Raw genomic sequence first — 20,012 nt, 5'->3', positions numbered from 1 at the left:
GAAAAAAAAAAAAAAAAAAAAAAAAAAAAAAGGAATTAACATGTTTGAGAAGTAAACAGACCTATTTTGAAGTTGTAGTTTTGCCTCTTACCAGTTATCTGACCATGAGCAAGTTATTGTATTTCCTCTTTTTCCTGACCTTTTAAATTAAAAAGATGCCTATATTCATAGAGTTGTAGAGAATAAATGAATAAAGAGTTGGACATGTGGTGAACATTCAATAAAACCTAGTTACTATCCTTGAATTATTTTCCTCTGTCATGTCTTGATTCTGTAATAATAATAATAGTCAATTTACATTAATAGGATACCTACATTTAGCCAGTGCTTCTTAAATAAAAGCTTTGGTATTAGGAGAATATCCTCAACATTTAGCACCTTGGTATGCCATTGTAGGTGCTTTCTGATACTACGGAGATAAAATTGGACTTAGATAAGCTTTTGGAAGCCAGTATGAGTTTCCAGGCAGGGAAATGATGTTTTTGTTAAACAAATAAATGAAGTAATTAATATTAAATGTAGAGGCACAGCAACGCTGAACAACTAGGCCACACACTGAGAGGTCCAACAGGAACTTTATTAGGGAAAGCAGGTTAGGGAGAGAGGAGAAGGGAAGAAGAAGAGGAGGAGGAGGAGGGGGAGGAGGAGGAGGAGAAGAAGAAAGGTCCTTGTATTGGTTTTGGGCTGGGCTATTGCTTATTCATGAGGAGTGGACTACTTTTAACCTATCACAGGCCAGGTTGTCTTTTATGGGCTCAGTCCTGCAGAAACAGGTTTAACCCCTCCCTCCGGACCGCTGTGGCCTTTGGGGGAGGGAAACTAGAGATAAGAGCATGAGATCATTTTAAGAGCCAAGAAGCACCAGGAAAATGCAGCCTGTGATGGCGGGTGTCAGGTCCCTAACACTAAATGCTGGAATTGGGGATTTAGTTCAGTGATTCTGCCACCTGCCTCATAAGCACAACGACCTGAGTTCGAGCCCCGGTACCAAAAACAAAAACAAAAAACAAAACTAAATGCAGGATATTTATTGGAGAATAGTGTGGAATAAGATTGTATGGTTGAGAAAAATCTAGATTAACAAACATTTCTGATGCTATGGAGATAAAATTGGACTTACATGATAAACTTTTGGAAGTCAGTATGAATTTCCAGCAGGGAAATGATATTTTAATTATCAACACGTATTCAGCAATACTTTTCATTCCCATATACTTTTTTGCGGGGTGGGGGTTTGAGACAGGGTCTCAATGTGTAGTTGAGACTGACCTGGAACTCACTATGTAGCCCAGGCTGGTCTTGAACTCACAGCGATTCTCCTGCCTCAGCCTCCCGAGTGCTGGAATTACAGGCATGCACCACCACAGCCAGCTTCCCATATACTTTGAATAACACAAGATCCTTGGGATGTGGGAATGTAGGTATATGTTTTAGGGAAGCTAAGTCCAACAAACCACCCTTTCCCAAGTCTGGTTCTCTCTTTGTCCTTCTTCGGTACCTTTTTTATTCATTTATTCTTTTAACAAAGATTTATTAAGAAACTACTCATACTTGGCACTGAGGCCACACAAACTAGTAGAACACAGACCTCAAGGTTCAAGGTTCTTATAGTTCAGTCACAAAAGACAGAGAACGCTGATATATTAGGCTCAAAGTCAAGATGCTAGCATCAGCTCAGCTCTGGTAAGGATCCTCTTGGCTGCATTATATATGTATTTGCTCTCTCCCTCTCCTTCTCATAAAGTGGCCAGTACTCAGTGCTGAGGTCTCCACCCTGATGACTTTATTTGGTCCTAATCACTTCCCAAAGGCCCCACCTAAACACCATACTTGGATAACATTTCTACCCTCTCAATAGATCACAGTGGAGATGAAATTTCAATACCTGAAGGCTTGGAGGACACTCAAAACATATCCAAACAATAGTACCAGGATTAGAGGGAGTTAGTAGGAAATGCTTTTCTAATTCCCAGAGGGGTAAACTTCAATCTAAAGAGGAATCGAAGCCAGGCATGGTGGTACATGCCTATAATTCCACCTACTTAGGAGGCTGAGGCAAGGGAGTTAGCTAGTTGGAGGCTAGCCTAGTTAATTTACCAAGACTCTGTCTCAAAATAAAAAGGGCTGGTGACATAGTTCAGCACTCCCTGGGTATTGCAGGGGAAGAAAAAAGAAGGGTAGAGGTTTGCCAAAGGAAAGGAGAGTGGACTGCACCTTGGGTAAACTGTATTTGAAAGAGCAGAGATTGTTCCACCTATTACCCATCCATCCTCTCTTTTCCCAGTGCTCGTCAGCTTTTTCGTCTGATCTTGAAAGTTGGGCCTCTTAGCCTGAACTTTGTTCTTGGAGTTCCAAAATATATCACACCACCTTCTCGTGGTTCACTCTAAATGTCTTCCCATCCACTTGTTGCGCAGGCAAAGTTCAAGTCTCTCACAGTGGTCAGCACCTTTGAGCTGGGAACCGAGGAGCGCAGTGTCCTGCGGCTGACTGAAGCCTCCCGCTGGAGTGAGGTGGGGCTGGAGGCTGAGTGTGAGAGCTGTGAAAATCATGGCGATGGGACGGGGTCAGGGCACTGTGGGCTTTTCCCCAAAACCAATGCTTCTCCATTAGGCAGCAGTTGCTGAGTCTGAAGTGTGAAATGAAAATGCCAGGGTTCCACTGCCCCCATTCCTGCTTTAGTTTCCTTGCTTTATTCGATTTGGGGGCTGGCTTTGCTTAAACGTGAGCGAAGCTAGCTGGGTTAAAGGGCAATGTGAAAAAACAACTCTTCTCCCCACAGAGTCTCCTGGAGGTGATTCAGACCCGCCCTGTCTTCATCTCCCTGTGGATCCTCATCGGGAGTGTCCTGGGCGGGCTGCTCCTGCTTGCTCTTCTTGTCTTCTGCTTGTGGAAGGTAAGCCCTACTTTAGTAGACGTGGGGAACGCAGTGTGGACCAGTGGGATTTCTTTTCCCTTTTTTTTTTGGCAGCGCTGGGGATCAAACTCAGGGCCTCACACATGCTAGTGAAGGCTCTGTCATGCACCCGGTCCCCAGCCCAGGGGATCCTTGGTGATAGCAGGGAGGGCATAGCTCACACGGGGTGGCTAAGCAGACTGAGAGTGTCATGCCCGGATCTCCCTCAGTGCACTTCACAAATGCTGGTTGAATTAAACTAAACCAAATAAAATAAATTTTAATCCTATTTTGGAATCAGAACAAAAGTGAAGACTTCAGATCAGTCTGAGAGCTATTGGCAAGGTCCCCAGTCTGGGCATTTGGCAGTGACTCTTATCTCTTCCTCTATAGCTTGGCTTCTTTACCCGTAAGAAAATCCCCGAGGAAGAGAAAAGAGAAGTTGGAGCAATGAATGCAGAATAAGGCTCTAGAAAGTCCACTCTGGCAGCTTCTTCAAGAGACTTGTGTCAGAGCAGAGGGTTGAGGGCCTGGTGGGATCAAGAAGAAGCCTCTGGACTCTCCTCAGACTCACAGCCTGACTTGACTTTTGAGTCATGGGGCTGCGGCTGGCAAGAGATGAGGCTTTACCTCAGACAAGAAGAGCTGGCACGCTCTCACCCTGTGCTTCCCTCCTCCTCCGCATGATCCTGATTCCACAGCCAACACTGGGGTCTTTGTTCGGGGACCCCCTTTCCCCCATCCCCAGGAATCAAAAGAAATTTTTGTGCCCAGGTCCCTGACTCCTTTCAGATTCCCCCTGTGTCTTTCCTCACAATTTGCAAAGGGTGAAGCTTACCCTTCTCCATTCAGTACCAACTGTACCACAGGAGGGAGCTGACGTTGGCTTGAAAGAAGTAAAGTCAACATCTGCTGCTTTCCTGTGGAGTTTAGTGATTCATAGAGCTGGATGCGGAGAGTCAACAGGAAAAAAGGAGGGGGGAGGAAAAGCCACAGGAGACATTCTGTACAATTCCAAGGAACAGAGAAGCCTTTGGACAGGCAACTGCCATCCCCTCTGAAACCTGAAACTTGGTATTGCACTCGCCTTCCCTCAGGTGCTAGAGAAACGGAGCTGCCCCAGGCTTGCTGGGCAAGAGCTCCCCAAGCCTCGGCCTTCCCTGGAAGCAAAACGAGGTCCTGACGCCTGGTTCTCTGAAGCCAGGGTCCCCCAGGTGGCTAAAGCTGGAATAGCAGGGAAGTCTGGTTGACCGCGGCAGTGTTTTCTCTGCTTCTCTCAGCCCTCTCTCTTCAGCCCTGGGTGGGACCTCTTTATTGAAAGCAGAGAGAAAGGAAAGGATTGCTGTTTTAGGGTGGAAAACCGTCCACCTCCCCAGCTTTGGGAAGCAGCAGTGCCATGGGATCCAAACAAGTGGGACTGCATTAAAAAGCATAGGTGTGAGGTCCTTGGAGAGCAAGCCTTTACTTGCCCAGCCTTGGGCACAAGTAGCTCCTAGGAAAATATTTCTGGTGCAACTCTGGTCGTATTTTGTAGGATGTCAACTCTGTTGGAATGAGTCGGTAGCCCTTGCTTGATATTTACTGGAAATCACCAAGATAATTTCTATCTTTAACTTTTCCCATCCTCGTCCCGTGCTATGGTCGTGGCTAGTAAAGACCGGTGGATTCTCACATCTCAAAACACATTTCTTTGGAATCAAGACTTTGGATACCAGAGTCAGTTACTGGTCTCCAGAGGGCAGCTTTGATAGCGGTTCGAAGGATCAACACCCCCTTCAGTTCACCTCCCAGGCTGTTCTCGAGGCTAACCACAATGTTTATATTGGCACATCTCAGGCCTTCTGAAAGGGGCCACCGTCCTGGGCATTGTCTCTGTTTCCCAGCACCGTGGACAATATATCAGATGGTCAGAACAAATAAAGGTCAGTGTCAAATGACTCCTGGATCTGTTTGAGTTCCTGAGGATATAGGCTGCTCAAGGATGGTGAGAGGTAAATTCTTGGTTTGTCTGAGCCGTTATCTAATGGAGTCACTGGAAGGCAAAGTTACATAGGCTTTTGAATATTTGCTGTGACTCTCCTATCAGAGTTGTGCTCTGACCTCTGCGAGTCTTACCCGCTTGGGTGATCATAGTGTGTAAACTCTGAGGAACACAGGGGCCTAAGCTGAAATCACATGTCTGCTGTTTATTACCTATATGGAACTGAGCAAGTCATAACATCCCAGAGGGAAAGATAACAGTAACCACTGTGGTTAGAAAGGAAGACATATTTGGGTTTAAGTCTAGGCCATACCCCTTAAAACTGTTTGATCTGGGGCAGATTTTACTTCTCTAAGTCTTGGCTATCTTGTCTTAAAATTTATTACTGTTGTGAAGACTAAATGAGATAATCCAAGCAAACTGAACATACAGTAAGTGCTCAATAAATGGTAACTGTAAAATGTTCTGTAACAAAATAATGTACCTTGCCATGTTTTATGAAGATTAAGTGAAAAGATATATTGAAGCCCTGAGCAGTATTCTTGTTCTGGCGATTCATCTCCCGGACCCTGAAGATTCATTTCTTCTGGGTGCTATTATCTCTTTCCTCTATACCTTATTCTAGGCCCCAGGTCCTTCAAAATATGCTTTTGAGTCCTCTAAGGTGATAATTAACTGATTTGACTTAAGGATTTTCTTCTATTTCTTCAGATGCCCAGATGTCTTCTAGGCTCCTCTTGTGACTCCCAGAGCTCTGGTATCTCTGAGGAATACGCACACTTAAGCAGTGGTCTTCTAGAGACCATGTGCGTGTCTGCGCCTCCTACCTGACCCTGAGAACTGTGGCCTGCCTGGGCTGTTAGGCAGGGACACCATTCTGCTTCAAGCTAGTCGAGTTGTTTTGTGACAGGAAAGGGTCCGTGTTGCCCCTCCCTGCACATCATGTAAACTTTCACTTGGTCAGCCCCGTGGAGCACACACTGCCTGGGGCTGGACCTGAGGATGCATTTATGGTGAAAGACTTCCCTTACTTCACTCCCAGTGAGCCTCCAAAGTGGGGTGGGTTTTCCTGACGACTGGTTCATCTACTTCTTTATTCATATGATTAATTTTTTTTTCTCCACCTGGAGATCTGTCTCCTATCCATTCTTTAGCCCCTGAGAAGGGCTTTTGCCAACCCCAAGCTATTCTGCAATGAGCTTGTTGCCCTTTTCTATGGACCGATAGCAGTTTGAGAAGTAACTGTGAAACAACAGGTCTTCCCTATAAACTAGAGTGTTCCTTTGTTCTTGTTGCTTCTTTGCCCTCCCTTCCTTCCTCTCTTATCAGATGTTAAACACCTAATATTTGCAGGCAATGGGAATACTATAAACTATAACTGCCAACATCAAAGAGCCCAGCCTAGTAGAAGAAACAAGAATGTCAACACATAATGGCAAATATGAAGAGATGGTTGCTGTACAATGTATACCAAGAATATGTTGCACACAGAAGGCATCCGTTTGGCGACAGAGTGGCAGGGTTTTAAGGGAAAGATGTACAGAAAAACAAATCAAAATCTTTATTTGGGGCCCCACCAAGTGTGAGAGGAGGCATTCCAGGGAGGATCAATCACAAGCTGCAAAGGAAATTGTAGTAATTACAGCAGTTTGATCTTGGGCTGTTTTGTAAAAGTAACTAGTGATGAGACTGAAAAAGAAGGCAGGGACCTGCTCCCGAAGAGCCTTTTAGCCACATTAAGAACGTTGGGCTTTACCCTGTGTTTTCATATGCATTGTAATGGATGGGCGGGGGCTGCAAGGAGAAACGAGCGATGGGAAGACCCATGGCTGCGACACTTCAAGCACGAATTATTGAGAATCTGAATTTAAAGGGCAGCGAAAATAGGGAAGTTAGTATTTATCTTCTACTCCTTCTCTCCATTGAGGGTTGAACCCAAGGTGTTCTGAGCTACATCCAAAGCCCTCCCCGATCCATCGATCCCTCGATCGGTTTATAGGCCGGCCTGGGATTTGTGATTGGTGATCTTCCTGCCTCAGCCTCTCACATTGCTGGGGTTGATTTTAGGCGTGAGCCACCACGCCCGGCTTTTTTTTTTCTTCTTCTTCTTTTTCTAAAGAGGGGATGCTTCACGTAAAAACTCTCTCATTTCCATTTTCTAACTCCGAGTTTCATTAAGACATTGACCCAGATCCCCTTTCCCTCAGGTTTTGTCCGCAGATTGCAGCGGGGCACACGTCTTCCTTCTTAGTCCTCTACTCAGTGCTACACTTCCTCGCGTTTCCAAACTGTTCTCTTTAAATTCTCTTTTGTTCTTGGGTTTTTCGGCGAGAGGACGGAGGAGGGGAGCAGCAGGGGGAACTGGCCAAAGGTGTCTGGATGTAATAAAGCGTCGTCTTCGATGGTTGAGGCAGTCAGATGGTAAGAGCAGCCGCCACTCTCCCGCCTCCGCCGCGCTCTGAGGGGCGGGGCCTGGGCGGGGATTGGGCGGGGCCAGCGAGGCGTTACTGCCGTTGACCCCGGGTTCCTTCTCAGCTGGAGGAGGTCGGAGCGGGTAGGTGAGGAGCCAGTGGGCGCGTTTAGGTTGGGAGAGCGAGGTCTGAGGCCAAGCCGGCGTCGCCGCCGAAGACTGCGGGTTTTTCTCCTCTGCAGGGGCGGCACGGGGGCGGAGCCGCAGGCCCGGCCTTCGGGTTTTCCCCTCTGATTGAGCGGGGCCCGGCCGGGGCGGGGCCCCTCGGGGTTTTGACAGCTGTTTCTCGCACACCCTCAGCTGAGTTCGGTGGGTTTGGGAACTTGGTGGCCTGGCTCTCCGCGCGTCCCCGTCCCCCCTTGGCCCCGGCCCCGGCCATGAAGCGCTTCTTCTCCTGCTCCAGTTCACAAGTGGCGGTAGGTGCCGAAGGTGGGAGAATGGGGCTGGGGGCCAAGCCCTGTGGGGACAGAGTCCCGAGTCCCGAACCAGACACCAGCGCCTCATCTCTTCATGGGTCTTTCCTGAGCTTCCACTCCCGCAATGCAGCCTGCCAGCCCTGCTAACTTAACTTCGTGGTGTCATCCATAACCTGTCCACCCGCTTGCTCTGCCTTCCTCACTTCTGCCCTCTCCGAGATCCTTTCTCTTGTCCTTGCACTCCGAACTTCTGGCATGCTTTCTGCAGCCCTGTCCCCTTCCCAAGGCCTTTTTCTCTGTTGCTGTGTCTCCCCAAATCAAAACGCCTAAAAGCATCTGCCTGGACATGGCCCCTGCCCAGCCCTGGACTCCACTCTACCCTAACTCCCGCCGTTGCTGCCACCCAGCTCCATTTTCCACCCGGCCCTGTACCCGAAATGTAGCCCTGCCGTGTGGCCCCCTCCTCACTGCTGTCACCCCAACGAGTACTCTCGGCCCTGTGCCTCCCCCTCCCCTTTCTTCGTCGTCTCCCGTGTCCTTGCCTCCATCCCAGCCCGTGCCACTTCCGCTCCCATTCTCACCAGCACCACTGAACCTCAGGCATCACCCCGAGCCTCTTTCCACTCAGTACGTCCTCCACAGCAGTCCTGTGTCCCCTCCAACCTCGGCCCCACTTTGACCACCCAATGCCACTCTGCTTCCTTTTGCTGGACCTCCTGGTGCCTGCTTACTGTGGGTTAACTTTGCAGTCTAGCCAGCCTGACAAGCACTGCCAGAGGACGCGTAGTTGCCTGCCAAGGCACTGGGTGAGTTGCCTGCAGAATCCGCCTTGCCGTTTCACTGCAGTGTCTGGTCATCAGACTGGTTCTTGGGCCAGTCAAGACTGTGCCTGTTTCTCTCCAGTGTTTTCCTTCACCCTGCCCCTCACCCAGTTGTTTAGGATGTGTATTCTCTGTTTCCCATGATTGAGTTTTGGAAAAGTGATGGAGAAATGAGCAGCGGATAGAGGGGACTTACCAAGAGAGTTCCCTGCAGAAGTCACTGTACTCTTCATGTTTTCCCAGGAGAAAAACTCAAGGAAAATGACAGAAGGTGGCGACTTAGGGATGGTACATAGTTTCTCCATCTCTAAAAATTCCTATTTGGGAATGGAATTTTCTGTGGAAATTGGGATGATGGGTCATTTAGAAATGAATTCGCCAGCTATCTGTAGTAATCTTGCTGAGCTAACTCGACTTAGTGGTGTAATTCATAAATGAATATGAGAATGTTCAGTCAGTTCACTCTGCATGGGCAGGCCACAGAAATCTGCAAGAAAGCACTGAGGCAAGAGCAGGAACTCTGTTGAGACTTGTCCTTGTCCCATTTACACTTGCCTCTCGACTTCTCCACACATTGATCAACTACCCAAAAGGCAGTTACTACAGCAGACACAGAAAAAGGCTATCCAGACACTGTCTTAACTCAGAATGACTTTCTTATTCATATGAACCCTTCCCTAGACACTGAAAATCCTCAGCACTGGCCTACCTTTCAGGTTTGTGGAGTCTGCCTCCTCCTCAGGAATGGGGAACTACTCCATTCTTCCTAATTCTCCCATCCTTGGGCAGTGCCTCCTTTTGAAGGTGCTTGAATGAGCAATGGGCTGGATCTTAGGATTTTTCACCATGCCTCCCTCTGTCCTTGTTGATTCTATCTCCCCAAGGGTTTGGTCATCAGGCATGTCCACTCATTCTAAACTCTTCTTGGTATACACTGGGATTAAAAGAAGTAAAACTGAGTAGATTTAGAATTACCTAGTGGAAAGAAAACTTTTTTCTCAGTCAGACTAGGGTTGCAGAAAACTTAAAAATAAGTCAACTTCAGCTGCAAGTTGTTGCTTCACAAAACTCGCCCACTCTTCCCATGATCATCTCCCTGCCTACATTGGGTCCATTTGTCAGAGAAATGGTGTGACAGCCTTCCTGGCCATGGCTTCCAGTCATGCTAGGAGGTTGCCTCTCGCTATTCCTGTCGAAGCCCTTAAGGCTGGGCCAGACTCCACTGTCCTAAGACGAAGGTAACAACTGAAAGAGCAGTGAGCATTTCAAAAATCAGTTCATATTATCCATTATGCAGGTGTATCAACAAGCATACAAAACCCAGCTCCTACAATCTCATTTTTAGCCAGGTAGAGGATAGATACTTTTCAGTGTTTTACGGATGAGCTTATTTGACCTAGTTGTGGAAGCAGACCAGAAAAATAACTTTAACCTCTTAGTACTGGATCAGTACAGAGAGATGTGTGGAGGGATTGCATTTGAAATGTTCAGTCAGGTCCTGGTTCCTCCAGGGCAGGCTTTTTCTTCCCATTCACCTCTTCTGCAGCACTGGCCCTGCTCTCTCACCACCTGTGGGTGTGCGGCTCCATCCTGATAGGAGGCTTGCGGGTACGCAGCAGTGATAGGAGAGGGTGTAATTACTTCTACAAAGGCCCCTCATCTCAGCCCTAGAAACAACAAAGCTGCATCCTTGTTATCCAGTCTTCTGATTAATTTGGTGATTACTCTCATGTAGTGGTGACAGTATTCAAATATTTGCTTTCCAAGGTGCTAAATTGAGCAATGGGCTGGACTTTTTCTTTGGGGGGGGATTAGAGATTGGACCCAGGGCTAGATGGGTAGGCAGATGCTGTACTATTGAGTTAACATCCCAAGCCCTTTTTATTTTTTCTTTGAAATGAAAAAGATATCTCTAAATTCCCCATGCTGGCCTCTAACTTTTGGTCCTCTTGCTTCAGCTTCCAGAGCAGCTGTAATTTTATAGGTGTGTGCCTTTGTGGATCTTGAAATTTGGAAACATCCCTCTTGCTCTTTTTTACTTCAGCTCTGCTAACGTTTTGTCATGAAGAAGTTACTCTCATTCTAAACTCTTCTTCCAATGATGGCATTATAAGGAGTAAACTGGATGATTTAGAACTATCTAGCAGTATGGAAATATCCACATGGCTAAGAAGCACCTTTACTATCTAAACAGTCAGGCTGTTACTCATTCACTGATAGGAGCAGGAGCTCTTCCTCCCACTCCTAGCTGGGGAATTTTGAGCCCAGGAATATCCAAAGTGTGCCCAACAAAGCCTGGAAGGATGGGAGTTGGAACTAAGATTTATTCGTTAGCTACTACATTACTGATACAGAGCTAGATGCTTTATATATTGTTGCATCATTAGGAAACTGAGATAAAAAAATGTATATGCTTAATATTCACAAAGGCAAAAAGTGTTAGAATAAAGATTTTGTTGTTGCACAATTTTTGGAGTTCTTGACAATCAAACCCAGGGCCTCCTATTGAGCTATATCCCTAGCTCTTTTTCACTTTTCATTTTGAGTCAGAGTCTCACTGAATTACCCAGAATGGGCTTCAATTTGCAATCCTCCTGCCTCAACCATACCCAGCTAGAATCTAGGTTTTAAATAGAGTAATTTAGGCTGGGATCAGCCAATGGCGGTACCGTGTGGTGGAGGTGAGTTCCTGCTCTTTCTTTCCCAGTGGGAGACCTGGTTCCCAAGGGACCCTGGGAAATGTGTTCATACGTGTCAGAGTCTGTTAATATGTGGAGGCGTCATTTTGCTTATTTTGTCCTTTGAGAATTGGCCTGTTTGGAGACTCTTCTCCAGGCAGGGAGTAGCGTCTGAGGGTGGGTGGCTTTGGCCCAGAGGCAGTCTGAGACTGTTTATCTGGAAATAAGTCATTGTTTTTCCACAGCTCTATAGTAGTATGGTCTGGTGTGAAAATTAGGACTGGGCATCAGGCTGGGGATTTAGCTCAGTGGTACCACATCTGCCTTGCAAGCACAAGGTCCTGAGTTTGATCCCTAGTACAGAAAAAAAAAAAAAAAAAAAAAAGATGGACCCAGGTAGTCTGAGTTCTAATTCTTGTTTTGTTTTGTTTTTTGGTACCGAGGATTGAACTTGGGTCTTTGTGCTTGCGAGGCAGGCGGCAGAACCACTGAGCTAAATCCTTGTCCCTCTAATTCTAATGTTACCACTCTTCCGTGATCTGGACAGTTACATAACTTCACTGTGCCTCCCTCCATTTCTTCTTCCATCAAAGGGATAAAATAGTATCAGCCCTAACTATTTTCCAGGGATATTGAGAGTCTAATAGAAATAGTACTTGAAAGACCACGGGGAGTTACAAGTGCTGTACAGTAGTAATAACCTCAGCATCCATCTACCCTCGGTGATTTTATGTTTTGGACATTGAAAACTTTCCTGTTATCAATTAATAATTTGTCCCGGTTGTATAAACAGTATTCGAACATGAATTACTGGGCTTCCACAAACCCCACGTTCCTTCACCTCCTCTCATAACCTCTTTCTTGTTGAGATTGTGCCGTATAAAACAGAATGCGGCATCACCGATTTCTCACTACTTCCTGTATTGTTACAAGGATGCCATACATTTGTATGACTTTACAGTTTACAAAGAGGTTTTATAGATAATTATTTATTCAATGCTCATATAACATGATGAGAGAGTTATTATTACTCACTTTAGAGGTGTTTAATGCTCTAGGTCACACAGCTAAACCAGGTCCCAAACTCAGTCGAACCGACAAAACACACCATTGCAAAGATCTCTGCCTTCACCCATTCTTCTTTTCCCCTCTCTGACCACCAGTTTTTCTGCACTTTCAATCCTGGCTGCTTTTACATGGCTCTCTCTTTCATGCACTGTAATACTTCAATTATTGTAATTACTCCTCCACCCAAAAAATTTAAGCGAAAATGATAGAACAATGTAAGCCCAGGCGTGGCTGTTGTCTGGAACAGCTGCTCCCTGCCAGGGAAACTAGAAGGGAGGAGAGGGAGGAGGAGGGGAGTCTCTTCCGCCTCTGCCTCTTCCTGCCCCTTCAAGCATAGGCAGGGTCCTGTCTTTGCCTTTTTGGTGGTTGTGTCCACGGAAGGGGAAAGAGACTAGCTAAAGGGCATAGATGGATATGATATAGGAAAAGATAAACTCTGGGGTGGTTCTCCCAATTTTAGAGCCCGAAGCCAATACATAGACATGGAATGGTTAAGTATTTAGACGCCTACCTATGACCTGAAACTAGGTGCCTTGATGTACCTTGCAAATAGTTGACTAAAGACAAAAAGCAGAGCAGCGAGTGGAAGCGGTAGTTAACGCAAGCCCAGTTAGGAGTGCTTAGGTTGGCTCAGTTTGCTTCAGCCAGACCTAGAGAACAGAAGGAAAAGGAGTTGTTGCTATGATTTTTCCAAGTTTGGGCACCTAACAACAAAAATAATCATACTGATGATTAAAGTATAATTGAAATACTATACATTCAACACTCATAAATTTTATTTTTTCCCCTTGTCCCTGCCCTCCCTTCACCCGCTCCTCCCCTCCCCATTTACAAACATTTTATTTCCATGTTTTAATTTTCTCATATTTTTTCTTTTCCCTTATTACCTTTCTCCTACCCTTCCCACTTTCCCTACACCTTTACCCCTTCATAAATTTTAGTTCAATGTCCAGGCACCTTTAGGCCCAGAGCTGGCAATAACCAGCAATTGTTGATGGTAACATATGTTTTTTGTTATTGTTCTTGTTTTTGATGTTTTGGTATCAGGGATCAAACTCAGAACCTTCCGTTAATGTGGCAGGTGGTGTCATCACTGAGCTAAATCCCCAGCCCAACATGCGGTTTTTTCAGACAGGGTCTCACTGTGTAACTTGGGCTAGCCTCAAACTCAGCGATCCTGCTGCTCAGCCACCCAAGTGCCTGGTTGATGGTTCCGTATGAATTGGATAATATTAGCTGGCCTCCATAAGGATTGAGTGATCCAGGCTCAGGGCCTTGTGAAACAGAAATGTCTCTTCTTCCTCCTTGCTTGGGATCTAATTATCTCCTCCTCCTCTTTCTCCACACCACCCTCATCCTCCATGTTCACACAATTTGTGGCTCCGGACCAGGTGGAAAGATGGAACCGTCGTGATCAGAAGCTGCTGGAGGCAGTGCAGCGGGGGGACGTGGGACGCGTGGCTGCCCTGACCTCTAGGAAGTCTGCCCGACCCACCAAGCTAGACTCAAATGGCCAGTCCCCGTAAGTCCTCCTGACCCCACCCCTGGTATGTGTTCCTTTTGAAAGCTCTGAACTCCATTATGATGTAGGACTAGGAAATGCCTGTAACTTCAGAGGGAGGAGTTCTTTTTTTTTTTTTTTTGAGATAGGATCTCTAAGTCACTAACTTGCAAAGGCTGAGCTCAAATGCATGATCTTCCTGCCTCAGCCTCCCAAAGTGCTGGGATTACAGGTGTGCATACAACATTCAGCTCCTTTGGGTGTCTTAAGTAGCAAGCATATTGATAAAATTTTTTTTTTTTTTTTTTTTTGTGCTGGGGATTGAACTCAGGACCTTGCACTTGTGAGGCAGGCAATGGAACCACTGAGCTAAATCCCTGGCCCTCATATTTAGAAACTTTTGCCACATATCAAGTACAGCACAAAGTGAGGGAAGGAGATATTCCTGAGCTCCCTCCACCTCACAACTCACACTAATTTTTTTACATGTATTTTACTTAGCACCTGTTAACTTTACAAAGTATTAGGTTTCAATGTGGTATTTTCATTCATGCATATTAATATATTTTGATCATAACGCTGACTTGAGAAGAATACACAACTCATTAAATAAACAGCAGATGAATACACTAGTTTCTTCATTGCACAAACAGGAGGGTGTGTGTGTTTGGGAAATTAAGAATGAAGTGGTAGCCATGGGTGTCGCAGGGATAGAGGGAGTGATTAAAACAACAACAACAAAATACTGTCCCTTGTAGCTGCCCAAATCAACTTTCAAATGCCTAGCCATCTACTCCTTTCGGGCTAATTCTTTCTGTGACACTTGCAGCCCACTAAGGGTTCTGTGCTCAGAGATAGGTAATTCGTATCCCCTGGATACCCTCACAATAGTGTGAAATCCCTTGAATCCTGTAGCTCTTATTTCTCGTGTCCTCTGACTATGACTATAGGCCACATGGCCTTCTTTTTCTCGGGGGGGGGTCAGGCTGGGGGATTTTCCTCTCTGCCTCAGGGACTGGCTCCAGAGTAGGGCGCATCATAAGCGAACGATGCTTATTAAGATTCTCCCTCCATTCACGCATCCCCTGCTCCGTTTACCCTTCTGCCTCTCAACGGTAATCCTGGCAGGTTTCACCTGGCGGCCTCCAAAGGCCTGACAGAGTGCCTGCGTGTACTGCTCGCAAACGGGGCTGACATCAACAGCAAGAATGAAGACGGTGAGTGACACCGAGCGCCTGGCCTGTGCTGCTTGCTGTCCCCTTGGCACAGCAGGGGGGACAGGGCTGGGCCTTGCTGGAGGTCACCAGTATGGACGCTTGCTTTTCTCCTCAGTAAGTCCTGGCTGGGCATCCCTCTCGGGGCCTTCCTCCCTGCCAGCGGGGCACACTCACCTCCATTCTCACCTGCGCCACAGCTGCCAGGTGCTTGGGGAACAGGAATTTCTGGCCCTGTGTGGCTGAGCGCTCCTCTCTCTAATCTCCCTCTGATTATCTGTGCTTCTCTTGCCTCCCTCCCTGTGAGTCATCTGCACGCATGGGGCCACCCACCCTTCCTCTCTCCCTCTTTCTCTTTCCAGGAAGCACTGCCCTGCACTTGGCCACCATCTCCTGTCAGCCACAGTGTGTCAAGATCTTGCTGCAGGTAAGAGCAGCCCCTGGATCTTACCCTGCGAAGGGCAGAAATAGGCCCCGACTCTCCCAACTTGGTATTATAGTTACAAGCAATACTTAGCCAAATGTACTCTTTATGTCCCCAGTAAGAGAGCTGCCTTTCATTTAGTCGCTTATTCCCATTTATTTAAGAGACACCGTGTTCACTACTGCCCGTGAAGGTGGTCACGATGATAGGCGGGCAGAAGGGGAGGGCAGAGGTGTTCACATTAAACCAAAGCCCTACTGTCTATTTTTGAGGAGTTGATAGTCAAGTATCATAAAAAGAAATATACATATCAAATGATGTGGACAAATTATCAGTACATACCTAAAATATAATCGGTCACATGGCTGCCCTGCCTTTGTTCTTCCTGACTCTTTCCAAATCACACGATTATTACTGAACGGGACCAGCCGTGGATTCCAGCGTCATTTCCTTAGCATGTTTATTTCCCATCATCCGATTTTTCTTAGGCACAAGGGCTGAACTTTGAGGTTTTTAATCAGTCACCCGTAAGGGATGGACTGGGCTTGCCTGGCGGGTGGCCACCCCCGGAGCCACAGTTCTTCCGTTCTTCCCCATATTACCTGGAAGCTGGTGGCTCCATGAGGAGTGGCCTGGGAGGTTACTTCCAAGCTTCATGCTGCTTCCCTTTGTAACCGTTTGCAGCACGGTGCTAATGAAGATGCTGTGGATGCAGAAAACCGCAGTCCACTGCACTGGGCAGGTGTGTGCCGGGGACTGGTGAGAGCAGAGCGGCAGGGGCTGTGTCGGGTGGGGAAGGGCAGCCAGGCTCACCTGCTGAAATGGTCAGAGAGAGGGCTGGGTCATCCTCTGAGCAGGTGTCTTTCATTCTTCATCTCCACCCTCCCCAGCCTCTTCTGGCTGCGCCTCAAGTGTGCTCCTGCTGTGTGACCATGAAGCCTTCCTGGACGTGCTGGACAATGTACGCATCAGGTGGCCAGATGGGCGCTGCCCTAGAGGGGAGGTTCGCTGCTCTCTTGAGTTTGATTGGCTAAATTCCTTGACCCGAGGTTACGCAATTCTTTCCCCTTCCACTGTTCTTCCTGTTCCTCATAGAGAAGTTAAACCTTATCTTTTGGAGAGCTTCCAATCTTAGCGCTAAGAAATAGGCTTTTGGGGGAGAGGAGAGCTGGTAGGGTCGTGTCTCGTTCCTGGTTCTCCTGGTTAACCCCCTTCCCACACTCTGCAGGACGGACACACACCCCTGATGATTGCCTCGCTGGGTGGTCACGCGGCAATCTGCTCACAGCTGCTGCAGAGAGGTGCCCGAGTTAATGTCACCGACAAGGATGACAAGTGAGCCCTCCTGTCTCCGCACCCCAATTTCCAGACCCTGACCAATGTACACATGAGCCAGTGCACAGCACACGTGTGTGTGTGTGTGTGTGTGTGTGTGTGTGTGTTGAAGAGGAGGGCAGGCTGGTCTCTTCTCCTGGAATCCTCCTGCGTTCCCAGTGACATTTCACAAGGCTCTGCCTGCTCCGGGGCCATCTTCCTAGCATAGCTGGACCCGGAAGCGGAATGGATACTTCTGGAGCCTTTGGTTTAATTTCCTGGTTTTCAAGCTGCCCCCTGAACAATGACAGCCTTTTCCCCAATAAAAATGTATGCAGAACTTTGATATTCTAGATAAAAATGGAGCCTTTTTTATTGTTCCTGAAGGCCTTCCAATGCTGCAACTCCAAGGAATGAGATTCGAAAGCTTCTGGTCGGGTCCAGTGCCTTGTCACTGGCCAGTGTGATCAGCCGCTCTGACTGCATTGAGCAGAGCTTATCCTCCCTAGTGGAATTTCTGGAGCCAGAATTCCTGGGTCCCCTGAGAAAAGCCTACGCTCAGATCTGTCTCCATCCACAGATCAGCTCTGATCCTGGCCTGTGAGAAAGGCAGTGCCGAGGTGGCCGAACTGCTCCTGAGCCATGGAGCAGATGCGGGAGCAGTGGACAGCAGGGGGAACGATGCTCTGCATTATGCTCTGTGTACGCAAGACAAGACCCTGTGGAGACTGCTGCGGCAGGCCCTGAACAGAAGGCGGCGAGGAGGTAAAAGCGCCTGTCATTTCATGATTCTCCTCATTAGCCAAAGAATTTAAAAAGCTTCCTTCATGCTTACTCTGGACACAGAAGCAGAAGGCTTACAGGTACAAGTCCAGTCTGGGTAATTTAGTGAGACCCTGTCTCAAAATAAAAAAGAATCAGGTGTGGTGATGCATGCCTGTATCTCAGTACTCTGGGAGGCTGAAGCAGGAGGATCGCAAATTTTAGCTCAGCCCGGGCAACTTAGTGACTTAGATCTAATTGCAAAATTAAAAACTAGAGAAAAGGGGGGCGGGTGCTGGAACTGTAGCTTTGTGTGAAGGTCCTGGGATCAGTCACCAGAACCAAAAAATAAAATCATATAAAATGGGTTGGGGAAGTGCTTGTCTGGCATGCCTGAAGCCCTGAGTTAAAGCTCTAGTAATGCCAAAACAAAAACTAAAAACTAGTGCCCCGTTTGTTCCCATGAAGTAGTCCATGAGACAGACGATTGTCACCTTTGTTGAAATGATTTATTCCCGCTACTATGAGATGACCTCAAATTCCCCAAAGCGTGGTCACAGAATTCCTTAATGCAGCCTCTTCTCTCACTGAGGGTGACCGGCCATTGTTACTGCCAGCACTTACCAGTCATAATTGTATCATCCCTGTGATCTCTTGGTCAATCTCCCTTACTAGACCCTAAGCCCCTTGGGTGAAAGACCATTTCGATTTTGTTCACCATGGAAGTCCCGGTGCTTGAAACAGTGACCAATAAATGCACAGTGAACAGAGTTAGAACAGCCACATCCCTGGGCTAGGACACTGGTGTTCTTGTGTAACCAGGGATCGACTGGACAAGCATGGCTCCAGGCCCCGGGAAGAAGGGTGGTGAAACCGTCATCCTGTGGAGCCGCTCCTCTCGGAGAAAGTCAGGTGATGGCGTGTGGGCTAGAAGTCCCTGGGGCCCGTCTTCTCTCTCATTTGCCATGTCTTTTCTTATAGGTCAGAGGCTGGTTCAACACCCAGATCTTGCATCCCAGGTAAGAATCTGAGTGTCTCCCTCTTTTGCTTCTGACTCACTCCACTGGAACCATCTCCTACTGGTCCTTGGGGCATCAAAACATTCTCTGAGAAGAAAGGCCCTTTGAGCTAGGTCAGTTCCATGGCCTCACTCTGCATCTGTTTGTCACCGCAGGCCTCTCCGTCTGAGCCCCACGTGGGTTCTCCATCTCAGAGCCCATGGAGAGCAGAGCCTGAGGAGGAGCAGGAGGAAGAGGAGGATGAAGACCCATGTTCGGAAGAGTGGAGGTGGAAGTATGAAGAAGAGCAGAAGAAAGTCTCTCGGTTGGAACAGGAGCTAGTTCAAAAGACAGAAGAGTGTAAGGCACAGGCTGTAGCCTTCTTGGACCTGGAAAGCCAGATTCGAGAGCAGGTGCAGGAGCTAGTGCTCCTTCTATCCCAAGAGTCCCGAGCTCCAGGAGGGCAGAGCTCTAGACTCCGGCCTGGAGGAGATGGCATGGAGCAGGGCTGTCCCCTGGACCTCCTGGCCGAGCGTATACAAGAGCTAAAGAAGCAACAGCAGGCCGCAGCCATAGTCAACCAAGAGGCCAAGAGGGTTGAGGAGTGGTCAGTGCCAGGAGAGACGCATGACGTCCGTGGAAAGTCCCCACCAGAAGAACAGGGGCCACCCCAGAGCCCAAGGTCTGAGGCCACTAGGAAGTCCACAGGACAGCAACTGACAAGGGGGGGACAGGCCCTTGTCCCCAATCACACCAGCCAGCAGCCTGCTGACCAGAAAGAGAGGGCCCAGGCCTCAGGGGTTGAAGCAACAGACACAGTAGCTGAACCAGTGGGCACAGCAGCCATGAACCAGCTCCTGCTACAGCTAAGGGAGGAACTAGCTGCTGTGTGGCGAGAAAAGGATGCTGCTCGAGGGGCTTTTTCAAGACCAGTCCTGGAGGGAGCCCTGGGGACTCCCAGGGCTGAGGCTGCCGCAGCTGCCTGGGAGAAGATGGAGGCCCGGCTGGAACAAGTGCTGGTGAGGCTGGATCAGGCAAAGGCAAGCCTGAAGGCGGAGCCTGAGATCCCTGGCCCGGAGTCCAGGGCCAGAGCCCCAAAGGCAGCCCCAAGGTGCATCAAAGAGTATGGAGAGAAGGAGCAGCTGGCCCTTGGGGCCCGAGGAGAGCCTCTTGGGGTCCCCGGAGAACGGTTCCCAGGTGGGGGCTGCCCAAAGGGACAGCTGGAGAAGGAGGTGTCGGCACTGAGACTGAGCAACAGTAACTTGCTGGAGGAGCTGGGGGAGCTGGGCCGCGAGCGGCAGCGCTTGCAAGGGGAGCTGCAGTCTCTGAGCCAGCGGCTCCAGCGCGAGTTTGTGCCCAAGCCCGAGGCTCAGGTCCAGCTACAGCAGTTGCAGAGGAGCGTGGGGCTGCTGACGGAGGAACTGGCCAAGGAGAAGGAGGCCACGGAGAAGCTGCGCAAGCGCCTGGCC

The 20,012-nt window shown here is 48.2% G+C and overlaps 2 protein-coding genes across 2 annotated transcripts in view; both read left to right on the top strand.

Annotated features, from left to right (window-relative positions):
• The window catches only part of Itga10 (integrin subunit alpha 10), a 17,026-nt gene extending 12,193 nt beyond the window's left edge, over window positions 1-4,833 (top strand). The window contains exons 28-30 of the mRNA XM_010629509.1: window positions 2,418-2,513; window positions 2,783-2,896; window positions 3,290-4,833. Coding sequence (XP_010627811.1) covers window positions 2,418-2,513; window positions 2,783-2,896; window positions 3,290-3,361 — 282 coding nt within the window. The 3' untranslated portion in view covers window positions 3,362-4,833. The remainder of the gene's footprint in view (window positions 1-2,417; window positions 2,514-2,782; window positions 2,897-3,289) is intronic.
• A 2,578-nt stretch (window positions 4,834-7,411) lies between these two features.
• The window catches only part of Ankrd35 (ankyrin repeat domain 35), a 17,711-nt gene continuing 5,110 nt past the window's right edge, over window positions 7,412-20,012 (top strand). The window contains 12 exon segments of the mRNA XM_033758293.1: window positions 7,412-7,435; window positions 7,648-7,763; window positions 8,513-8,569; window positions 13,722-13,852; window positions 14,960-15,048; window positions 15,408-15,472; window positions 16,154-16,211; window positions 16,360-16,430; window positions 16,698-16,804; window positions 17,364-17,548; window positions 18,527-18,564; window positions 18,720-20,010. Of these exon segments, the coding sequence (XP_033614184.1) occupies window positions 7,725-7,763; window positions 8,513-8,569; window positions 13,722-13,852; window positions 14,960-15,048; window positions 15,408-15,472; window positions 16,154-16,211; window positions 16,360-16,430; window positions 16,698-16,804; window positions 17,364-17,548; window positions 18,527-18,564; window positions 18,720-20,010 (2,131 nt within the window). The 5' untranslated portion in view covers window positions 7,412-7,435; window positions 7,648-7,724.

The sequence above is a fragment of the Fukomys damarensis genome, unplaced genomic scaffold (genome assembly GCF_012274545.1).
Source record: "Fukomys damarensis isolate Sample0158 unplaced genomic scaffold, DMR_v1.0_HiC HiC_scaffold_33, whole genome shotgun sequence".
Classification (NCBI taxonomy): Eukaryota; Metazoa; Chordata; class Mammalia; order Rodentia; family Bathyergidae; genus Fukomys; species Fukomys damarensis.
Note: the sequence above shows the minus strand (reverse complement) of the source record. Positions and strands in the feature narration are given on the sequence as shown.